The sequence below is a fragment of the Eutrigla gurnardus genome, assembly GCF_963514095.1.
Source record: "Eutrigla gurnardus genome assembly, chromosome: 13".
Lineage (NCBI taxonomy): Eukaryota > Metazoa > Chordata > Actinopteri > Perciformes > Triglidae > Eutrigla > Eutrigla gurnardus.
In genome coordinates this window covers 13,642,889-13,665,090 of record NC_139936.1, presented here as the reverse complement: position 1 = coordinate 13,665,090, position 22,202 = coordinate 13,642,889, and the positions used below count along the sequence as shown (strand labels likewise).

Below are 22,202 nucleotides of genomic sequence, written 5' to 3'. Positions count from 1 at the left end.
ACGGAAGACTTCTCACTCTGCCGATCATTTCTGGTACCAACCACAGTTATTGTAGTCCACAGTCTATTACAAGGTACCACAAAGACAGATAAAATAATCCTTAATTAGTCCCACAGTGGGGACATGTACAGGGTTACAGCAGCAAAAGGGGATAGTGCAAATAACAAAAGCATAAAAAGCAGATGCAAAATACAATAAGATATTAACAGAATGCAATTCTAGTATATAGTAATACCTACATTAAGCTTGGGACGAGGGGATATATTAGCCTGGTGTACAATATTTTCTTGACTATTACTGCTTTATTACTTGACGTACTTCCTATTGTTTATGTATGGTAAATTTACCTGCATTTATGTATGTGTATGTATGTCACTTGCCATACTTAATACTTAAGGTGCAACTTATCAAATAAAATATTGTTTGCAATAACAAATTATGAACATAAACGTTATTTCCCCTAATATTTCCCAGGCTCATAGTACCTTTTGCTACCTATACATTTATTCAAATTACTTATTTTCATTTTGGGATGCCCCATGTTACTCTTTTATTTTATTTTACCACATAGTAATGCATCTTTCTAATATAGACGATCTTCGGCGTGTACGCACACAACATTCACGCATGTACAGTGTGATCGTTCAGTGCAGCTGCCTGGGAAGGCTGCACACGCCAAGTCGTACGGCCAGGAGTTGAAACACAACGATTTTAAAAGCGTAAACCCACCGTAAATGGGTTTATCAACACATAATCGTCGCTCCTGTTTTCCTCGACCGATTGTTGTGGATGGATTACATTATTCGCGTCTCACCGAGAAGCCTCACAACGCCCAGTCAGCAGCGGCAGCCATAGCTCCGTCATTGACGCTGGAGGTTAGTGGGCTCGTCATCTGCCGACTGCCATTTCTATAGCTAGCTTAGCCACCGTCGAGCTAACCGGCTAGGCTAGTCGAGGTTTCCTAGCTAGCATTGATGGTGACTTTGCTAGCATTCTGCTAATGTAAATCGTCCCATACCGGCAGCGAGTTTTAAAGGTTTCTAGACCAATATTTCGATAATCTTTTAACATATTTCGGATGTTTGGACTGGGCAATAAACCAGTTGCTGACGATAGTAGCGTATCGTCAAAATGTTGAGGATTTCCTCCATTATGTTACGTCAGTTTAGTATACCAGAGGCTGTATTACTTGACCGGACGTTAGACTCTGCAACACGTGATGTCATTTCCAAATGTATATGATTTATTACGAGTATTGATTGGTTTAAACGGTAAATTAAGCCGTTTGGCGTCACACGGACCGGTTTGATATGTGATATCTGTCAGATACGTGTGCGAGCTGTGTTGCTCTGTGAGCTGTTGCATAACAGTGAGCTGTCCGGTTGTGCTCATGCTAATGTTAGCTATGTTGTCCTATCCTGTCGTTCGTAGTTAGCTAACTTACCAAGCATAACGCCCGTCGTATGTTTGTTGTGGCAGGAGACCGTGTGTGTGTGTGTGATCGGACAGATGTCCTTGTTCTGCTTGTTGCGTGAATTGTAACCATTAACCCGGCGTAACATTCTCTCTCTCTCTCTGTCTGTCTCTGTCTCTGTGTGTGTGCTTTCACAGAATACTGTAATTTGCCCCAGCAATGGCAGTCTTTAGTCACCAGGTGCTCCTTGCAGTCACAAGATCGAGGTAAGAAAGCAGCACATGGCCACATTTACCGTCCTGTTGTAAAACAAGAACTAAAGCAATGCAAAGCAGGCTGTGTCCCCCTAACTAACGAAATGCATAACTGGTTTTCTTTACAAAGTTTAATGACAGTAATTACGACCTCTTGATTGCTCTCTGCTGTGTTTTCAAGAAGGGCTGGGTATCGTTTGAAAAGTGTCATTACCGATACTTTGAATCTGATACAGATACCACAACAATACTTTTCCCCCCCCCAATACTTTGTGTGAATGAAAACCGTATAGCCTATTTAGTAGACCCGACAGAGTTTTCTATAAATTACTACAGCTGATTTCTCTACTATATATATAAAAACATTGTTTATTAGGGGTATTATGTCATTGCAATTCTACTACACCACCCAATTCTGCTGTCAAATTTAACAGTTAACAGTTTCTTTAAATATTTTTCAGTTGATTGTCCAAATATTTATTATCAATCCTATTCAATATCCACATGAACCACTCTTCAAATCAGGATAACTTAGATCTACAGCATTTCTTTTAAAGCTGGTTGCTGGCCATTTGCTGACAAAAAAACAATGAAGTATATGAAAGACTCCTTTTTTTTTTTTTTTAATGACATTTGGTACAATACTCACTCCACATGAAATTCACTGGGGCTATATTACATAATTTCCAGCAAACGTCACAGAAAACAATGAGGGCTAAACTGCATCACCATTTTGACTAAATATTCTCTGGGCTAGCATAGCTTAAAACCCCGATTCTGTCAGTACATTAGCATGTTGTTCACTCCAGAGCCTGTTTGTACACAGTACTGGCATAACCGTCACTTCACTTGTCCGTCACCTGCTATCCCTAGTTGTAATGAGTCGAAAGCTGTCTCTGTTTACCTATTGTCTGCTGCAGAGGAGCCTAGTCAGTGTATGACATACACAACTATGACGATGATGCAATATCTGAAAATGGCAGCTGTCTTTACCATACCATGTACACTAAGTTAGCTTTGCTTTTAATATCACTGGACTAATAAGCCCACCATTATATTAGCAATATTGAATTTACAGGATGTGTGGATTCATTGTGGAGCCATGGGTCCTTGTTTTGTTTGGTTTTGTATTTTGAGCGCACACAAGGATGCATTTCACACTATTCCACTGATCTACAGGTGATAAGAAAGTGGCAAGAAATGTAGTAATGCGCCAGCAAAGGCATGGAAGAAACGCACTGAAATTACTCTAATCTTAAGTTAGTTAATCATCAAAGTAGCTGACAATTTAAGTATTTGTCATCGACTATTTGTTGCAGCTCAAGGGTTGAACCGGAAACTTTACTTATCTATTAACTGATGGATTCATTCAAAATTGTAGTTGTGTATTGTTGGTAAACTTCATATATACTTTGTTTACTTTTTAATGTGCACAATATTATGTTATAACTAACCAGTTTTTGTTGTTGCTGTCAACAGGGGATCATATTTGTTATCCAAGAGGCACAGCTGCTCCTCTCTGTCTTCCAAAGCCTATCTCCACGTTGACCCGCCTCGCCAAGTCTCGTCCTTACTCGCACTCAGGCACTCCCGCTACAGCTCCCACCAATGTTACAGAGGCCATGGCCTTGGCCGTGGCCACAACTCCGCCCTGCTCGCCCGTTCACTACACAGCTCAGGTGTTTGGCTCCAAGAAATAAAGCAGGAGGACCCTAAAACTTCAGCAGCTGCTGCCCAGGATGCTAAAAAGAACCCTGTAGCCACTGCATCCCAGTCCCAACCGCCATCAGCTCCCACTCCAGCATCCACCCCTACCACTACAACGGCAGCTGTCCCTCCGGTGCAGGAGAGGGCAGTTGTGAAAAAGGCTCTGCATCAGAAGATTGTGGAGGAGTTGAAGCATTACTACAATGGCTTCCGGTTACTCGGCATCGATATCAAGATCGCAGGCAGGATGGTGTGGAGGCTGCTGCATGGACAACTGCTCACGCGTAGGGAGAGGAGAAGGGTAAGACCAGCTTTATTAACACATCAGAAATGCAGGATAGTTTACTCAAATATGCAACTCTCAAATAATAATTTAATGAAAATAAAATCTTGTTCTCAATTTTGCATTAAAAAGTATTTTCCCGCCAGGTCAATCATTTAACCTATTCATTTCTATGATTGTACCTAAAAGTAACTGCATCTGGAGAGCTTTAGATGGTTATCTATGCACATTTCAGATAAGTGTCGTGTAGAGAGGAAAAAGGACATAGTGTTACTGTATGTCTTGCTGACTGATCGGTGTATGCAATGTAGGCTCATCTCTAGAGTCTGCCCTGCTGTGCATGTAGAGATATTTCTGCTGGAGCAGCATGTCCATAGATACTTCACATTTCTGTTCTCCATAAGCCTGCTCACCAAAAACTTTGTGCTCAAGAAGAGTACCTAAAAAACATGTGGATATTATGGTATTGTGATATTGTAGCAGCAAAGATTTTGAAAAACTGAATAAATTATCACAATCTCGAGAAACCACAATCGGACGATAGGAAAATATTTGCACCGTCAGTGGCCCAAGTTGCACACGTGCCATGGTAAAATCATAGTTCGGCTATTTATGGACTCAGTGCTTCAGTGCACACGTAATGGATCTTACATGCAACCACCTCCAACTTGGTCACGCCGCCGTCCACACCTCTCTCACATTAACATTATTGTTTCTTTGTGTTCACAGTTGATGAGAACCTGCGCTGACCTGTTCCGTCTGGTGCCCTTCACCGTATTTATCATCGTTCCCTTCATGGAGTTCCTTCTTCCAGTCTTCCTCAAACTCTTCCCAGAAATGTTGCCCTCCACATTCGAGACGGAGACCAAAAAGGCACGTGTTCATGTATACACACACACACACACACACACACACACACACACACACACACACACACACACACACACACACACACACACATTTTATATACTTTATTTGATTCCACATTACAAGTCAGGTTTCAGTAAGAATCAAATATTTTGAATGATCCAACAGGATAAAACACATCAGCACATTGTTACTGTTTCAGGGGTACAAGAAACATCTCCGTTTCCAGATAAACATGCTTCCTACGATAAAAGAAATTGAGCAGTACTTTACTAGCTGTTTGGCTGTTGTTCTAGAAAGCCCCCCGATGCGTAGTCCACGGATCGCCAGCCTATGCACATGCCCTAGACTACCAAACACCAGCACGATAAGCTGGCATTTGTAGCCCAGATTCTCAATGGTGGATATCAATGATTGATACTTTACAGTCTTAGAATAGTAAGAGTCTTCCATAAACAGATAAAATGCACATGACACACACACAGACACACACACACACACACACACACACACACACACTGTGCCGCCTGCATGACCCTGTCACAGGGTTTATTATAATTATATAACTGCTCAGATACGTCTGCTGCTACTAAGAACCTGAGACACTGCAGGCGGTAGACTTTACCTAATCTTTATTTACTTAAGGAGCCATAGCATGAAATACACATGCTCTACAACTCTGCAAAATGCCTTCTGTGTCTTTTTAAAAAGCCTATTGTTCCTGTAATTATAACGATACTGCATTCCTTTTGTTCATTTATAATCTCCTTTAAAAGAAAAGCAGTAGATTTCTGTACTTGGTCCAGTCGACCTGTCGACTCCAATGTTCTCTGGTTGTTCTGGTTGATCACGGTTGAGTGACTCACAGAAATGCTGTCGTACTCCTGGACAGCACATGTGACCAAAGTTGGTCAGAATTGTGAGAGACAAATGTATAGTATAGTCATCGCCATATGTTTGTGTAAGTACTATATTATGATTTGTGTAATGCGTACATATATTGTGACTGTTATCGACATTGAACTAAAAGGCTAAAAGTGTCAAGGAATCATTCTAGACAATGTACTTCAAGTGGTCCCTTTTTAATTCAGGTACAAATGCCTTAAAGATAAAGTTACATAATTCTAAATCTGTTTTGGGGCACCCGTTTTTCTATTATTATTATTATTATTATTATTATTATTATTATTATTATTATTATTATTATTATTAATAAAAATATTGCTCTCTCAGTGGAAGAGAGACTAAGAAGTTAATAGTAAGCAGCAAAACATGGTGCTTTTAATAGCTGGGTTAATAATAATCTGGAAAACATGATAAGGAAATGAGGAAACTGGCCCGAACATGCAACCTGCAATGCAAACATAATGTTTTCATTATGTACCGTCTCAAATTGTTTGTAAAGTCACCTTTTTGTACCACAGAGCAAATGATGAAATGTCGACTCTTTAATATTGAACTGTAGAGGACTTGGAAACTATTATCCAATCCAGTATTTTATGCATTAAACTGCACAATTGCAGTTTCTTTTTAACTAACCTCTAACCCCCTCCCTTCCTCCTTCGTGCAGGAGGAGAAACAGAAGAAAGGTCTGGCAGCAAAGCTGGAGCTGGCCAAGTTTCTCCAAGAGACCATCGCTGAGATGGCTCGAAGGAATAAAGCAAAAGCTCAAACAGAAGATGAGACGCAGCGCTTCTCCACATATGTTCAGAAGGTACATCACTTGCATCCCATGCACATGTTTTATACAGCTCAGATGAGTCTTTTACTTTTTCCCCCCTTCTGCACTGCCAATAAGGTTTGACTGTTGCCAACTAAGTTTTTTAAAAATGCGATTATAAATGGAAGTCTAAGATGTATAGACGATCTTCCGAAATAAATAAAGTAAATAAAATCAGTGATTTCGGACTGGAGATTTGAATACCGCATTCCATGATTCTATTCCACAATTATCCAAATAAAGATAAGCATATTATCTCATCTTATGAAAGTTCTGGTTCGACAGGTCTGGCAGTACTTGCTCAGTCTGGTTTCAGGTCCTTTGCATTAACGACGTGTGTCCTCATCAGGTTCGGGGCACAGGCGAGCAGCCCACCACAAAGGACATAGTCCGATTTTCGAAGCTGTTTGAGGACGAGCTGACGCTGGAGCATTTGGAGCGCCCCCAGCTGGTGGCTCTGTGTAAATTGTTGGAGCTGCAGCCCATCGGCACAAACAACTTGCTGCGTTTTCAGCTGATGATGCAACTCAGAACCATCAAATCAGATGACGAGGTGAGACAAAGGACTGGGGTGTGGTAGTTTTACCGTCAAGGGTCTGTTGTTATGTTAAAGAGAACCTATTTTGCTTTTCCCCTTTCCTTAAATGCGTTACGTCAGGTTTTCTTGTGCATGGAAAAGGTCTTCAGAGTTGCAAAGCCTTAAGTCCATGCCTAAATGGAGTTACTCTCCCCAACAGAAATGAACTGCCTGAAACTGAACCTAACTGAAGAGTTAGGTTTCGTGGTCCCCATATCGAAGATGCTGCTTTGTCAAGCTTGTGCAACAGTATTTCTTACTTCCCTCTCCCTTCCTTCACAGATGATTGCAGCAGAGGGTGTGGCAGCTATGAGTGTGTCAGAACTACAGGCAGCGTGTCGTAGTCGAGGGATGAGGTCTCTGGGTCTCACCACTGACCAACTACATCAGCAAATGCAGCAGGTGAGCAACTGTATTTTAGGTTTGTAGCTATTGTTGATCGATGGACACTAAATACTGGTTTTACAGTTATGATTCCCCAAACTAACAGAGGCGGAAGTTGACTTAAAAAATGTCTTAAAGAGATTCCATATAAAAACAAAATATCTCAAATCTATTGCATTGTCTTTGCCGATGTATAAGGGAATATAATTAATTGTATTAATTCAGAACAGACTAAGTACAAAATGTTTTATAATTTTTTCCTCATTTAATACATCCATACAATCTCCATCTCCATCTAGTGGCTGGACTTGCACCTGAAGGAAAACGTTCCTCCATCACTGCTGCTGCTCTCCAGAGCCATGTACCTGACTGACCTCAAACCCAAACCTCCAGTCATCCCACCTGTTCCCAAACTAGAGGTTCGACCTTTTTCAGTCTACCGTAACTATGTACAGATTGGAGACATTTGTACTGGGCTTAAAATCCAAGCTGTTAAATCGGTATGCAGGTTACGGATGTTTGGCACCGTTGAGTGTTTACTCTTCTTAAGGAAAGCACCGGATGTTTCATAACTATTATATTTATGGTGTCTTCCAATTAATTAGTAACCTGGGCAGCTATTAATCATTTTCATTTATAGATTGTTTATTCTACAAATCTAACTATAAAGCAGAGAATAAGAGATAAAGAAGGAGACTCCATTCATAACCCAAAAACCTTTTTAAAGACCTCCATATGTTAAGACATAAAACTACTCTGCTTTAAACTATATGTTTTTCCACAAAAAGTTAATTAAATAATCTTATAATAACTTCTGTTGGAACAAGACATTTCCTACTTTCATGACTTTAATACACCCATTGAACAACAGCCCAGAGCTGGCTGTTTTTTTTGTTGGGATGTTGTCTTCTTATCAGATGTTTGTTGTTTTTGTAGAAAGCTACTCCTCCTCCAGTGGAGAATACAGGAGCGAACGTGACCTCAGTCAGCACGGACATGCTAACAGACTCTGCTCTCATCATCAAAGACAGACCGGTCAGTGCACTCGAATCAAATGCACATCAGCATTAGATCAACCATAATAGATTTCTGACAAAACTGCATATGTACTGGAGGGTCTGCACTACTGTTTTTCTCGTTGTCAAGTTCACATATTGACGCTTGTACAACCTACATGTAGAGTATCAGTTGGACAGAATAACCATAAAATCCTGCAGGAAGCCTCAGTGTGATATTTGTCTGTGTGTGTGTTGTAGGTGGAGGAGATGAGAGACATGGCTCCTTCGGTGTTAGACAAACCTCTGACTCCAGCTGAAGTCCTTCAGGTGAGACCCCATTGCCGCTTGGACCTGTGGAATCCACAGAAACCAGTATGAGATGTGACGCAACACAGGGTGTCATAATCCAGTTAGTTCACCCAGGCTTTGATCGTTCTTACACGACACACTAATCTCACAGTAGGACCAGTATGGCCACAACTCTGGAAAAAACCGGCTGTTCTAACACCAAGTCCTTGAATACAGCTTAGACAGTGGTTGGAACACCGAATCTTTTAGATATAAGTCATGACTAGAGAATCACAAATTTAAAAAAACTGAGCATCAAGTTAATCTGTGTGAGGTTTAAAAATAGCTGATAAATATAGACCTGTCACGCACACTTCTAAGTGATTCGCTTTTTAAAGCAACCAGTCATTTAAAGAGATACTACCCCTCTCTTTCATACACACACTCGTTTTCTGTCTTTGTTTTAAGGCTACTGGGGTATTCTGTTTATATAGCTGCTGTTTCAATGTCATTGCCTCTAAACTGTGTATCCATCTTTTAAACATCCACACATTTCTTAACAAACATGTATATAATTTTTCCCATGCTTAGTGGAAAACTGGATGTTGCAGGTCTACTAACCTGTGTGCCCTCTTTCACAGGCTAAAGCAGCAACAGAGGTGGCCCAGAAGACCAAGATGAGTGCCAACGGAGTGTAAAGTGGAGCAGGAGACTCTGGACTGAAGAGAGTATGGGCTCGGGTGTCCTCAAGCGGAGAGGGATGGCGGCGATGTAGTGACCGGATGACGGGTCATTGTTGGGTTAAATTTCTATTCTTTTAAAAGCCCTTCTACGGTCTCTCTGGTCTAGAGGGAACAGGAATCACTGGCTTCCTTCAGCAATTTGTTTGACATGCCGATGTGACAACTCATCTAGGATTCCTGTTCTCTACTTGCCCCCCTCTCTGTCAACACCCAGGGATGATCTGCTGCATCTTCTGTGTGTCTCGGCGGGTTCATTTGCGTACCCTCTATTTTCACATTTGTTCACTCCATTCTCACATTCGTCACTCTCCGTTGTCTGGAAAAACCGGCTTGACATTTCACTGGACCAGCAGTGTAGTAACGTCCTAGAAGTGACGCCCACACCGCCCACGGCAGGTGTCTCCTTACAGTCTAGACGGTCTCCTCCTCCTGTAAATTTGTAAATATCCTGTATATTTGTGTCTCTGACTTACATCGCAGCGGCAGCAGCTCAGTACATTTTGCTATGCAAAGTCTCTTGAAAAGATGTTCTCTCGTGGCAGTTTCCTTATTGTTTTTATTTGGATACCTTTTTCATCCTTTTTAATTTTTTTCCTGAAATATGTTGCTGAACCTTTCGGATCAGCAGCTGTCCCACCTTCATCGGCCCTGCCCCCTGAAGGGGTAACATAGTAGTTGTTTGCTGCTGCAATTAGCAAATGAAAACTAGTATATTATTGAGAGGTCACTCCTAAAACACAGGAGACCGTGGTAAAGTACAGTCTGACTCCACTGATAAACCACTGAAAGAGACAATCTGTAAAAAAGAAAAAAAGTGCAGATTTTATTTGCATATAGAATATGTATTGTTTAACACTATTATACTAAGATTTCTATAAACTGCAAAGAGAAAATACTTTGTTCTCCATTTAGATATATTATTGATATGGGGGAGAAGCATAAATCCTGGAGCCACAAATGAGATTGTTTTCTTTTTTTTTAGTATTGTGGTGTTAAAAGAGATACATGTAAAGCAATATGACTATGACTGATTTGCCTATTCTATAACTAAACACTGTAATTGGAAGGAGTACCACAAAATTGTGTACTGTATAAATACCGTTGTGTATATTTGACAGTGCTTTAGAATTTCCATCCCTCTTTATACATTTGACATTGGAGTAAATGTTCTGTCTCATTGCCATTTATCCATAGGCACATCCGAGAAGTGGATGCCATAAATGAAAGGATATTTTTTAAACAAAGATTGCTTATGAAGATTTATATTATTGGTTTTTACATATGTGCCTACGGTTAAAGGGCGATTGTGTTTGCATTTTTTTTTTCATCAGAGGACATATTTTCTATATTGTACCAGTCAGTTATTGATTGATCATTCACCTCAGTGTGTTTAAAGTGCCCAGTTGAACCTTTTCTCTGAAGTGGAATGTCTCCTTTTCCCTTCCCTATTTGATCCAAGTTTTTTCTTTATAATATCACTTGTGCTGATACTGATAGAAAAAGCAACCTTTTCAATCAGCTCTGCACTCGTGGTGCAAGGGAGGATTAAGAAATAAAGCAACTATTGTGATGCTTTTTTTTTTATTTATCATCTCTATTTTGTGCTCTGCTCCCATATTTAAAAGAAATGGATTTATGTAAAATGAATGGCATTTATTTTTTAGAGGGTTGGTGCTTGTTAACAACACCTGACTCACTCACCTGTTGAGAAAGATGTCATGTTGATGTGCTGGGAGGTTTTCTGACGTTGATGACTGGTACCGTTTACTGCATGATTAGGAGGATTGCACTCTGTGCAGCATCATAATGGGAATGACGGGACTGGTTTCCTGTTTCTGCTGTGTCTCTGAGACAAACTGAAACAAAAAAAAAAGTAAATTTCTGCCCCAGTTATTGGAGAGGATGCATTCTGTTGCATCCACAATTAAATTCATCCACAGATATTGAATCTTGTCCTGAATGGCTCCTTCCTTGTGTCACCTCTTTCATTCACAAGCATCAAAGTGTGTGTTAACAACACAGTCCTACTGCTATGTGTCCTATGGTTCAGTACATCACTGACATGATGATTTGTCCTCCGTCTTTAAGGATATTTATTTCAGTTAAAAATGCACTACTTTCAAGTTACTTCTGACCTTCACCCTCAAAAGGTATGCATCACTACCAGTCCTAATGGGGGTGATGGAGGAAGAAAACAAATTCACACAATTAAAATCATTAAACCCTTTACAGGCGTGCATTTTTTTCTTGATGATGCCTGTGATGCCCTGCATGACTGCAAAACGCATAGTTCAGTACTTGCTAGCTGCTTTGCTTGAGTGGCTTAATTATTTTGGTAATCATGTTTGTATCTGCGTTCACATCAGGCCTATCCCCATCCTGCATGTCTTTGGACTGTGGGAGGAAGCCCGAGAACCTACATGCACATGTAAACTCCACACAGAAGGAACGCGAACCAGGAGTCGAACCCCAGACCCTCTTGCCGTGAGGCGACAGTGCTACCCTTTGCCTACCACTAGCCCCATGCCCCCTCCTTTCATTTGTCTGTCTTATTTCTTTATTTCATTTTTGTCTGTTTATCTCTTGTCTGTAAAGCGTCTTTGGGTTCAGAAAAGCGCTATAAAAATTGTATTTATTATTATTGTTATTACCCACTACACCACCATGCATCCTGCTATTGGTCCAATAAACTAATAAATATAATAATTAACAAATATTCACCTCCATTTGGGTTGGAAGCAGACATTTCAGAGTCACACTGGTACCTCAAAACCTGGTCAAAATAAAGAAGTTGACAGCACTGGAAGCATAAAGTGAAATAATATTTGAGTGAAACTACTACTTACTAAACACCATTTCATCTCATCAGTCCTGAGAGAAAATTTCAAATCATTCCAATCTATATCTCAGTTGACATTTGTTTTTTTTTTCAGGGGGGGGTAGCTAGTGGGACTGGCTTGTTAAAAATAACTAAGCCGCAAAAGGAGGAGTGTGATACACAAAGTTTGGGAGGCACCTAAAGAAAGAAACGGCTGTGGAGCGGACACAGACGTTCAAAAGGTCAGTGTTATGGATATGCAGTTTTCCAGATAAGATAAGTAACTTTTCCATAGCAGTTGCTTTGTTTTTAAGGAATTACAAACAAGTGTGTAAATAGCAACATGTGACCACCGACAGTGTGCTATTTTAAGCCTGGCAGCTATGTTGGACCCACAGCTTCGGGTTACCATTTAATGGGGGGTGGGGACTAAACAGGTGGAGGAGGCTCTGGTCCAACATTAGATCATGTTTTCAGTGATAATGTTTTCTTCTCTTGTATTATGTCTCTTGTAACAACTCTTATAATAATAATCTTAAAATGTTGTTTGTTGTGTTCTCAGCAGACATTTTAATTTAATAGAATAAATCCTATGTATTTGCTGTCCTTTTATATTTTCTCTACCACATATTCTCATTGTGTCTTTTTCCCCGCCTTCTCCCTGCAGTGCAAAGATGAAGCTGACTGTAATAGCTCTCTTGTGTCTGTTCCTTCTTTTGGTTCGTATTAATTTTTCGCTGGCCACAAAAGGAAGAGGATTGGGTGGGAAAATAAACATCTTTAAAAAGACCCCCAAAAAAGATAATCTGAACACCAAGTCTAAGAGTGGAATCCCCAAACAACCCAAACAACCTGAACAAGTCAACCAAGGAGGCTCGCCTCAGCAACCGGGCCAAGCAGGCAGTTATCCTAATCAAGGGGGTTACCCTAATCAAGGAGGCTACCCTAATCAAGGAGGATACCCTAATCAAGGGGGTTACCCTAATCAAGGAGGCCACCCTAATCAAGGAGGATCCCCTAATCAAGGAGGCTACCCTAATCAAGGGGGTTACCCTAATCAAGGAGGCTACCCTAATCAAGGAGGATCCCCTAATCAAGGAGGCTACCCTAATCAAGGGGGTTACCCTAATCAAGGAGGATACCCTAATCAAGGGAGTTATCCTAACCAAGGAGGTTACCCCTCTCAAGGGGGTTACCCTCAGCAAGGAGGCTACCCTTATCAGGGAGGCTACCCTAACCAAGGAGGTTACCCTCAGCAACCAGGTCGAGCAGGGAGTTACCCTAACCAAGGAGGTTACCCTAATCAAGGGAGTTACCCTAACCAAGGAGGTTACCCCTCTCAAGGGGGTTACCCTCAGCAAGGAGGCTACCCTAACCAAGGAGGTTACCCTCAGCAACCAGGCCGAGCAGGGAGTTACCCTAATCAAGGGAGTTACCCCCAGCAGCCAGGTTACCCAGCTAGGGGCTTTCCCGCTGGAAGTTCTCCAGCACAGGGCTTCCCATACGCAGGGGGTTATGGAGGTGGATATATGAACTACAACCCAAACAACAAAGTCCTGAGCCCTCACTATGGAGGCAGCTTTGGATATGGGGGCCATGGTGCTGGGGGAGGCTCTCCCTTTTCCCACTCAGTCAGCGCAATGGGTTTAGGTCCCTCTGATAAATCCAGAGGGTTTGGACGCAGTGCGGTAATGGCAGCAGCTGGAGGGGCTGTGGCAGGGATGGCTCTGGGCTACGGACTGGGACGGTTCCCTCGTCCTCCCTTCCAGTTCCACAGCCCCCAGGAAGAGCATCACTACAACCACTACATGTACAGGAAATATGGTGTCCGGTCTACCGATACCAACGACTACAGCAGAGACTACGTGTACACTCAGCCTCCTCAAAGCTACGATGTCTACATGGACTCCTGCATGAAGAGAAACGATCTTCTGCCTGCAGAAAATCAAAAGCCAAACAACAAACCAGCTGTGACTACTACAAATGTAGTTACAACTACCACAGCCAGTACTGTAACTTCCACAACGTATGCTGCCCCAGACTCTGACATTGGCAGGAATACAACAAAGAGCAACAGCACTGCACTAGAAAAGTCCTCGACCTCTTTACCTCCAACTCCGCACCCTCTAAATGAGTCTGAAGCCAATCCTGCACCTCCAGCTTCACAGGTTGTCAGAAAAGGTCCAACTGATGATGACGATGATACAGTCAGCATTGTGGAGATCGGCTACCCTGCACTGATCGAGCAGATGAAGGCCAGGAGATGTGTTGAGCTGTACATGGTGTACTCTGAAAAGTACTTGAAGCAAAAAACCACAGATGGGGTCCAGGGACTGGAGATGGGTACTCTGCAGGGTCTTTTAGCTGTGGTCACTAGTACTACGCTTATGCTACTGAATAGCAACATAATGCTGCTGCACTGAGAGTGATGGAGAAATACAAATTATGTGGACAAAAAATAATGTGTTAAAGATATAAAGTAAAAAGCGTGGCTCTCGGAATTAATGTGAAATTATCTCAACAACTAGCCTATTGGATGGATTGCCATGAAGCTTTGTACTGGTATTTGTGGAGGATGATCCTATGAAGATATCGATTTTAAAAAAAAACATGAGTTTTAGGGAGATTGCCATAATGGAACTTGATCTCCTGACTTTTCATCTCCCCCGGTCATTTATTTTTGTTCAATACCTTAGCCCGTGACCAAATACTTTCAAATGAATTATATTTTATTCAAGCCAACAGTCCAGTGACTAGGTTGCACCCTGGGACTTGTACAGGCTGTCATTGTGATGATCTGGTGTAAATAAACAGCTCTGCAATAATGGAGATGTGCTGTAGGTGGTGTTAGAGTCCTGCCTGATTAAAGGACAGTCCAAAGAGGAATAGAATGAATATTATATGAAATAATAACAATTCAGTGAATATTAATAATATTGATGCTTAGAACAGAGAGGTTTGGATCATATGTCCATCATGTACTGAACCTTTATGTGACCTTGATGTGATTAAAATTCATTTAAAAATCAGAACCCTACATGAGGCCAATTATGATTTCTGTTGGTACTTAGTTTATTTGGATAAAAGACTCCAGAAGTATGCATGTTGTTGTCCCAAAATGACCAGCAGGGGGCGTCAGCTGTGTTCAAGAATGTTTTGCACTTAGCTTTTTTGTTCTGGCTCCTAAAAGTCACCACAACAGAGCTAAATCTGTTCAAATCTGCACTCTGCCTTTACCACAAAAACATCATGCTGCCAAAGATCAACTAAGAGCTTTTGAGTTCAACAGCAAATGACTAAAAGCTGTAGTCTTCTGCATCATGTTAGTGGGTCTCAGTCAACTTTAAAACGAATGAAACTGGCATTTTGAATTATGAGACTCTTATAACCTTTGGTTTCTAGTGTTTCTCTTTTCTGAGCTTCGCTGCTAATTCAAATATCCAATGCTGTAATGTAAGAATTGTTTTTGTGATCTACGTTACATCATAAAAAATATTTTACAGAAACTAGGATCTGTATGACATTTAGGAAATCAAATCTTTGATCCTTAAGGAACCAAGTTCTTATAGTATTTACATTTGTATGACATCAGGTAGTAGCTTTAAAAAAAAAAAAAAAAATCAAATCTGTCAAAACATCAAATAGATGAGAGGGCTTTTAACTCCTCAACCATCCATCCTGTACTTCAGACAGATATGACGTGTGTGATTAAATCGATATATCCGTGCCTTGTAGTAGGGGGAAAGTAATCACAACTTTTATTTAAATAAAAGTAGCAGTGCCATAACAAAGAGGGGTATTGCAAGTAAACGTTGTCATAAAAGCACAGGGGTATGATGAGCACTTATTGGACACATTCCACAGAATGTCTCATTACAGATATTGTCTCATTATTTTAAATTAAATCTGAATATTTCCCTTTTTAATATGTTATGACATGCATTGTATTAAAAAAAAGAAAGAAAAAGGTTTTATGTTTTATACATGATGATGTGCAAAGAAACGTTTTTTTTTCAGAAAAAAAGGTCGTTGAAGAAGTATACTGGAGTATACACAGCTCGAGTAGCCTAATGTACTCTGTGATTGTAATTTAGGAGAGTACTTGTACATGTACGCGTAGCTCCACTTTTCCTTTACGCCTGGTGATGCTACGGATGCAGCGGACGTCACCGCAGTGTCGAGGATGCTGGGAAATGTGTCTGCTTCCGTCTATTAGACCCACATCCCGACATACGTCACGTCCATAGACCGTATATAGAAACGTCACTTGGAATTATTCATTTTCCACATCGGGGACGTTTGAAGCGACACTGGATACAAACTCGAGTGGCGGAGAAGAGTCTGGACAGGCGACGTCACGCGCGGGGAGAAGACATCCACGAAGTAATGCTAGTCCTCTTTACAGTAACCGCACCCTCCGCATCTATTATGCTGCTTTCCTAGGGGGGGGTCACCATTATAAAACCGTAGTTTACAGCGTTAAACTGATTTACTGTCGATATTTAAGTGACGCTAATTTTTAAATTATAGGATAAAAGGGCAGTGGCAGCAGCATTCACTGTCAACACAAGGTCAGGAGTATGGGCTGCAAGCATGTAATATGCATTTGAAAATACCATGTGGTCTGGATTGTTGCATTCCCAGAACATATCCTTTTTTTGTTATTTTTGCATCAATATGCATCATGTGAATTCTCTTGGGCTTGTTATTGTGCCACGCCTTTGTTCTGCCTTCCCTTCAGAGAGACAGGCGAGTCCACATTTTATGGACACACTGAGGCTGAAATCAACACCGAATTTACCAAAAGAACAAAGACCTTATTTCGTAATTGCGACATTTCTATCCCGTGATTATTATTATTATTATTATTATTATTATTATTATTATTATTATTATTATTATTATTATGTAAACGCGCATAGAGAACACACATCGACTCAGACTGGCATCAGAAGCGATATCAACATTTAGCTATTTGCTTGCGTTGCTACGGAAACAGCTGTAGTTTACTTGCAACCACCGAGACTGGACTAGAGCCATTCATAAAATGACTGCTTGTTTATGAAACGGTGAAATCATGCAGGACTCAGCGGATCACGCTATGAGGATAAACAAGGAATTTAAAGAGGCCATAATGAGAAATTATGGGAAATTATTATGGACATTTCACACTATTTTGTAAGAAATAATTAATGTGAGAGAAAATAAATGATAAAAATACCATTAATTGTATATTATGATAGATGTAGTACAGTAGCCTACATAGTGGTAGATACAAGAGTAGCTGATGTAAACATCTAATACGAATATGAAATGCCCTGCTCATTGTTTGCAACATTGTAGTTCTATCCAGAAATATTGAAATGACAGCTTATATAGTACAAACAGTAAGGCAAACCTCTGACAGTAGACAGATAATCTTAAAGTACATGTCATGCAACTGCCCTAAATAAGTTAACATCTTTGTTGTTATGGATACAGATTTGAAATTAGGGGATTTTCTTTCTCATTAACACGAGATACATCAAAGCTGTGAATGAGAGATAATTAAAAAGGAGTGAAATCGCAGTGTGCTGTGCTATTTCAGGCCAACCTGGAAACCTAGATGAGATTGACACCGTACATGGTGAACCAGGTGGGCGAACTGCGCTGGGCAAAGTGTTGAGGTTGTCGCTAAAATCAAGCAAACGTGGTTAATTGCTTTTATCGAGTTTGTAGAGCAAGAAGATAAACACCAGTTAAAGTAGCCACAAACAGGCAGCTCTCTTTAAACAAGTTAAGGGTAAAAATGATAGAAAAACCCAAGTATTATCTTATATTTTCCTCACCATTTCCCCCCTGTTTCTTGATTTCCCTTTTCTCTCCCTGCAGGACAAAGATGATGCTGGATTCGTTATCTGTGCTGTGTCTGTCACTTCTTTTGTTGTTTCATACTCATCTTGCACTGGGAAGGAAAGGAGGCAGCTTTGGGAAAAGCTTTGGCTCAAAGAAGACCTCTACATCTAACCGAGGCAGCACCAACACTAACAGTAATGCAGGCAACAAAAATAATGCTGGCTCCGGCTCTCAGGGTCGAAACCCCCAACAGCCTGGACAGCCCGGCCAGGGGGGCTACCCTCCACAATCAGGCAGACCTGGGTATCCAGGTAGTTACCCCCAGCAGCCGGGTGGAGGCTACCATAACCAGTATCCTGCACGAGGCTCCCCATACGGAGGAGGTCATGGCGGTTATGGAGGTCATGGCGGTTATGGAGGTCATGGCGGTTATGGAGGTCAAGGTGGTTATGGAGGTGGGTACATCAACCAAAACCCAAACAACAAAGTCCTGAGCCCTCACTATGGAGGCAGCTTTGGATATGGGGGCCATGGAGCTGGGGGAGGCTCTCCCTTTTCCCACTCAGTCAGCGCAATGGGTTTAGGTCCCTCTGATAGATCCAGAGGGTTTGGACGCAGTGCAGTAATGGCAGCAGCTGGAGGGGCTGTGGTAGGGATGGCTCTTGGCTACGGACTGGGACGGTTCCCTCGTCCTCCCTTCCAGTTCCACAGCCCCCAGGAAGAGCATCACTACAACCACTACATGTACAGGAAATATGGTGAGCGGTCTACCGATACCAACGACTACAGCAGAGACTACGTGTACACTGAGCCTCCTCAAAAGTACGACGTCTACATGGACTCCTGCATGAAGAGAAAAGATCTTCTGCCTGCAGAGAATCGAAAGCCAAACAACAAACCAGCTGCTTCCACCACAACTAAATCTCCTGTAGTTACCTCGGTTCCAGACACGGGCACTGGCCGTAACACAACAGAGACCAACGGCACTGCAGCGGATAACTCCTCGACCTCTGCAACTTCAACTCCACGCCCTCTAAATCAGCCTGTAGCCAATCATGCGCCTCCAGCTTCACAGGATGTCAGAAAAGGACCAACAGATGATGATGATGATGATACAGTCGGCATCGTGGAGATCGGCTACCCGGCACTGGTCGATCAGATGAAGGCCAGGAGATGTGTTGAGCTGTACATGGTGTACTCTGAAAAGTACTTGAAGAGACCAACTGATGGGGTTCAGCGACTGGAGATGAGCTCGCGAGGGCTCGTCGCTGTGCTCACCAGCGCTACTCTGATGCTACTGAATAGCAACGTGCTAATGTTGCTGCGCTGAGGCCTTAACGAGCAGGGAACGTGAAGGAAAATGTGTTAGTAAAAGGGGTTGAAAGTGATTAGTGAGAGAGAAACCTCTTAACTTTATAAGACTCTCTTGTGGGGGGATTTCTACTGATTACTTTGTTCTCTCAAAATGTAGTCATTCCATTCTCATGCATGTGCTTGACTGGCACACAGGATTGTGTCTGTGAACTAAGTGTTCAATGAAAGGAGGGGAAACATTAAGACCAGACAGCCAATACTGGAACAAATTGCACTTCCGGTTTCCTCTACTGAAAGAGAATGGGCCATTAGAAGTCATTTGATACTTTTAAAGCTTTTGCGGGGGAGAAATCTGGCCTTTAGCCCACAATTACAAACCCCCTACAATATGCTCTCTAGCCGTGCCCAGTAGTAACAATAAGTGGCACTACCACTCACTCATCTTTCTGTGCTCGTTTGCCCTGAAAGTATAATCTACATATTATATAGTAGTATCTTTTTTTCCTTTTTGTTCTTTGTTATAGTTATTCTGTCTCTGAGGAAAAGCATCTGTGGGGCGGTACAGAATGTGATGGTGATATCTGTGCACTTGTGATATCATTATATATTCTCCAGGAACGTTTGAGGATTGTCTGATTCAAGGGCAGTTCACGGCAAATAGATAGATAGAAAACTATTAATTAACTTGACATATACTTGTCTAATATTGTACTCATCTACTATTACAGTACAAATATCAGCTCATCATTTAGGCCGAGCCGTTTTACACTATGAGCATGAGTGAGTATTTGTAATGGATCATATCTGCTTATTTATTCGTAGCTTAAAACTAAATAAATGGACCTTTGTCATAAAAAGGTCTGTTGAAATACATAAACTCAAAACCAAATATACTGATTATTATATCTGTCAGTAAGCATTTTATTTGGATAAACATGGACAATAGTATGCATGCAACACGCCTTAAAGGACTTACTTTGGAATCAATGCAAAACCACAGAGGCCTGGAGAGGACGTCCGGAGAAAAAAATATAGATTGAGGCCACGTTTTACTACATTGAGTGCAAGAGATACAACTTTAATTAATTTGTGGCCACAAGATAAATTAGGGCGCACGATTGCCCCCCCTCGCCTCTCCCCTGGGAACGAGTTGTATCTTGTGCACTCAATGTAGTAAAACGTGGACTCAATATATATATTTTTTTCTCCGGATGTCCTCTCCGAGGCTCCGTACAAAACAAAGTGCGCTTCTGCTGAGTATTTATACAAGTTGTCTTCGCCTCCACCATGCGTTCTATGGTGTGTTGTCTATTTTCAGATATTTTGGGATACATTCGTCTGTCCCTTCTCTCAGTGATTTGCATTCCTCTTCTGTCTCTGGGTAGCTTGTGATTGTATGCTCATTTTAATCACTATCATCATGTTTGTACTGTTGCCGTTTAACTAGCCTACATATCTTAAAAAGCAGGAACCTAAAAGCAACACTTAATCCCTCAATTAATCAGAAAAAGAAAAAAGTAATAGAGATATTTGCTTTTAAATGGAAAGCAAAAGTGTAAAAATTGTAATCTGATGAACTGTCAGAATTGTTTTTGCATTTGCATCTGAGATGTTGTGAAGCAGAAAGTAGCATAAAATGGAAATACTCAAGTGAAGTACAAGTACCTCAAATCTGTACATGCATTAATTACATTCTACCACTGCAGAGTGCTGTCATGACCATTAAAACCTGACCATTGTCATTTCAGCAGCGATCACTAAACTACAAATACAACAAATCCTTTACAAGTTGATCAAACCAATACAGTACACCTTGAGTGTTTTGTTATGTATTCTGTCAACTTTGAATGTATCTGGAAAATGCACATGCACTGCTTTTAAAGATCTGAATGCCTTTTACCGTGATGGAACACATTTACTGTGCTGCTTGAGCTACTGAATACCGAGGGCAGACTCGCACATTTTGCTTGTCTTGTCAAATAAAACTTTGAAACGTCATTGATGTGCATTTGTGGGTATTTGTTCATGACTTTCACTTTCTCTGAATGCTGATGGGTTTACTGGAAACTAATAGTCAGACAGTAAAATGTCAAGTCTGTTGTGTCAACACCTCATGCTGAAGAACTTACTGAGGGCGGAGTCGACTCTGTGTATATATGAACATTTATTTAACGTGGTTTCTTCTGAGCTGTAGAAGCAATGGTGTGATCTCATGAATCTGAGACAGTGATGTAAGTCTGCAGGCCGTTAAATGTCAGCCGGCGATTCCCCTCAGGGTTTCACAGTGTTGTAGACAACAGGCTTGGATGGATTTCATAATACAATTTACTGTATGTTGCATGCTCTAGCAGACTTTAATATCTCATCAGTACTACAATATTATACTCAAGTAAAACTAGGTCAGTTAAAACAAGTACAATGTACAGACAATTTTTTTATGATATATCATACATGATACTGCTGTTAAGTCAAAATTACCCTTTTTAGGGCACTTTGTCACTTTTGGGTTTTATTAGGGCACTTTGTCTTTTGGCACACTTTTTCAATCATAATGATATTCTCCCTCAGTAATGTGATTTTATCAAAATACACAACGTTATCGAGGGCAACAAACAAATCACCAACTGTTTTCAATACTATTACAGTTTTTCTGAAAGTCAAATTTATCTGGGGTCACTTTAAATACATATATTTTAAGCATCTAAATAGGAAATGGTCTCTTCTCACTATAATGTGGACAGTAAAATTCAACACACATATTTGTTCCAAGTTCTTTTTTTATTTATATAACAACAATCATGGAAGCACATTTAGCTTGTTTTACATCAAAGTCTACAAAATGGCATAAATCATGTACTTTCATTAGGTAAAGTGTACATATACAAACCATTTACTGAAAATGTAACACTTTGATACACTTTTAGAGAAACGGAATATGAAAAATTAAAAATACTCGTCTAAAATATGAACATATTAAATATACTGAGAAATGGCAACGTA

At 40.9% G+C, this 22,202-nt stretch overlaps 2 protein-coding genes across 2 annotated transcripts; both read left to right on the top strand.

Annotated features, from left to right (window-relative positions):
• Nucleotides 1-634: 634 nt before the first annotated feature.
• On the top strand, nt 635-11,183 carry letm2 (leucine zipper-EF-hand containing transmembrane protein 2). Its single transcript, XM_084025397.1, has 11 exons — nt 635-875; nt 1,612-1,680; nt 3,148-3,676; nt 4,388-4,531; nt 6,096-6,239; nt 6,595-6,798; nt 7,105-7,224; nt 7,506-7,625; nt 8,143-8,241; nt 8,463-8,531; nt 9,134-11,183. The coding sequence occupies exons 2-11, from the start codon at nt 1,634-1,636 to the stop codon at nt 9,188-9,190; spliced, it is 1,533 nt and encodes a 510-aa protein (XP_083881523.1). The 5' UTR covers nt 635-875; nt 1,612-1,633; the 3' UTR covers nt 9,191-11,183.
• Nucleotides 11,184-12,187: 1,004 nt separating this feature from the next.
• prnpb (prion protein b) lies at nt 12,188-21,194 on the top strand. The gene is made up of 3 exons (XM_084025710.1): nt 12,188-12,295; nt 12,721-14,469; nt 17,925-21,194. The coding sequence occupies exons 2-3, from the start codon at nt 12,728-12,730 to the stop codon at nt 19,216-19,218; spliced, it is 3,036 nt and encodes a 1,011-aa protein (XP_083881836.1). The 5' UTR covers nt 12,188-12,295; nt 12,721-12,727; the 3' UTR covers nt 19,219-21,194.
• The last annotated feature ends 1,008 nt before the right edge of the window (nt 21,195-22,202 follow it).

Coding starts and splice junctions, on each gene's coding strand:
- letm2 (XM_084025397.1), top strand. CDS start 1,634: ATGGCAGTCTTTAGTCACCAGGTGCTCCTTGCAGTCACAAGATCGAG. Junction 1,681..3,147: donor CTTGCAGTCACAAGATCGAG/GTAAGAAAGCAG, acceptor TGCTGTCAACAG/GGGATCATATTTGTTATCCA. Junction 4,532..6,095: donor TCGAGACGGAGACCAAAAAG/GCACGTGTTCAT, acceptor TCCTTCGTGCAG/GAGGAGAAACAGAAGAAAGG.
- prnpb (XM_084025710.1), top strand. CDS start 12,728: ATGAAGCTGACTGTAATAGCTCTCTTGTGTCTGTTCCTTCTTTTGGTT. Junction 14,470..17,924: donor AATAGCAACATAATGCTGCT/GCACTGAGAGTG, acceptor CTCTCCCTGCAG/GACAAAGATGATGCTGGATT.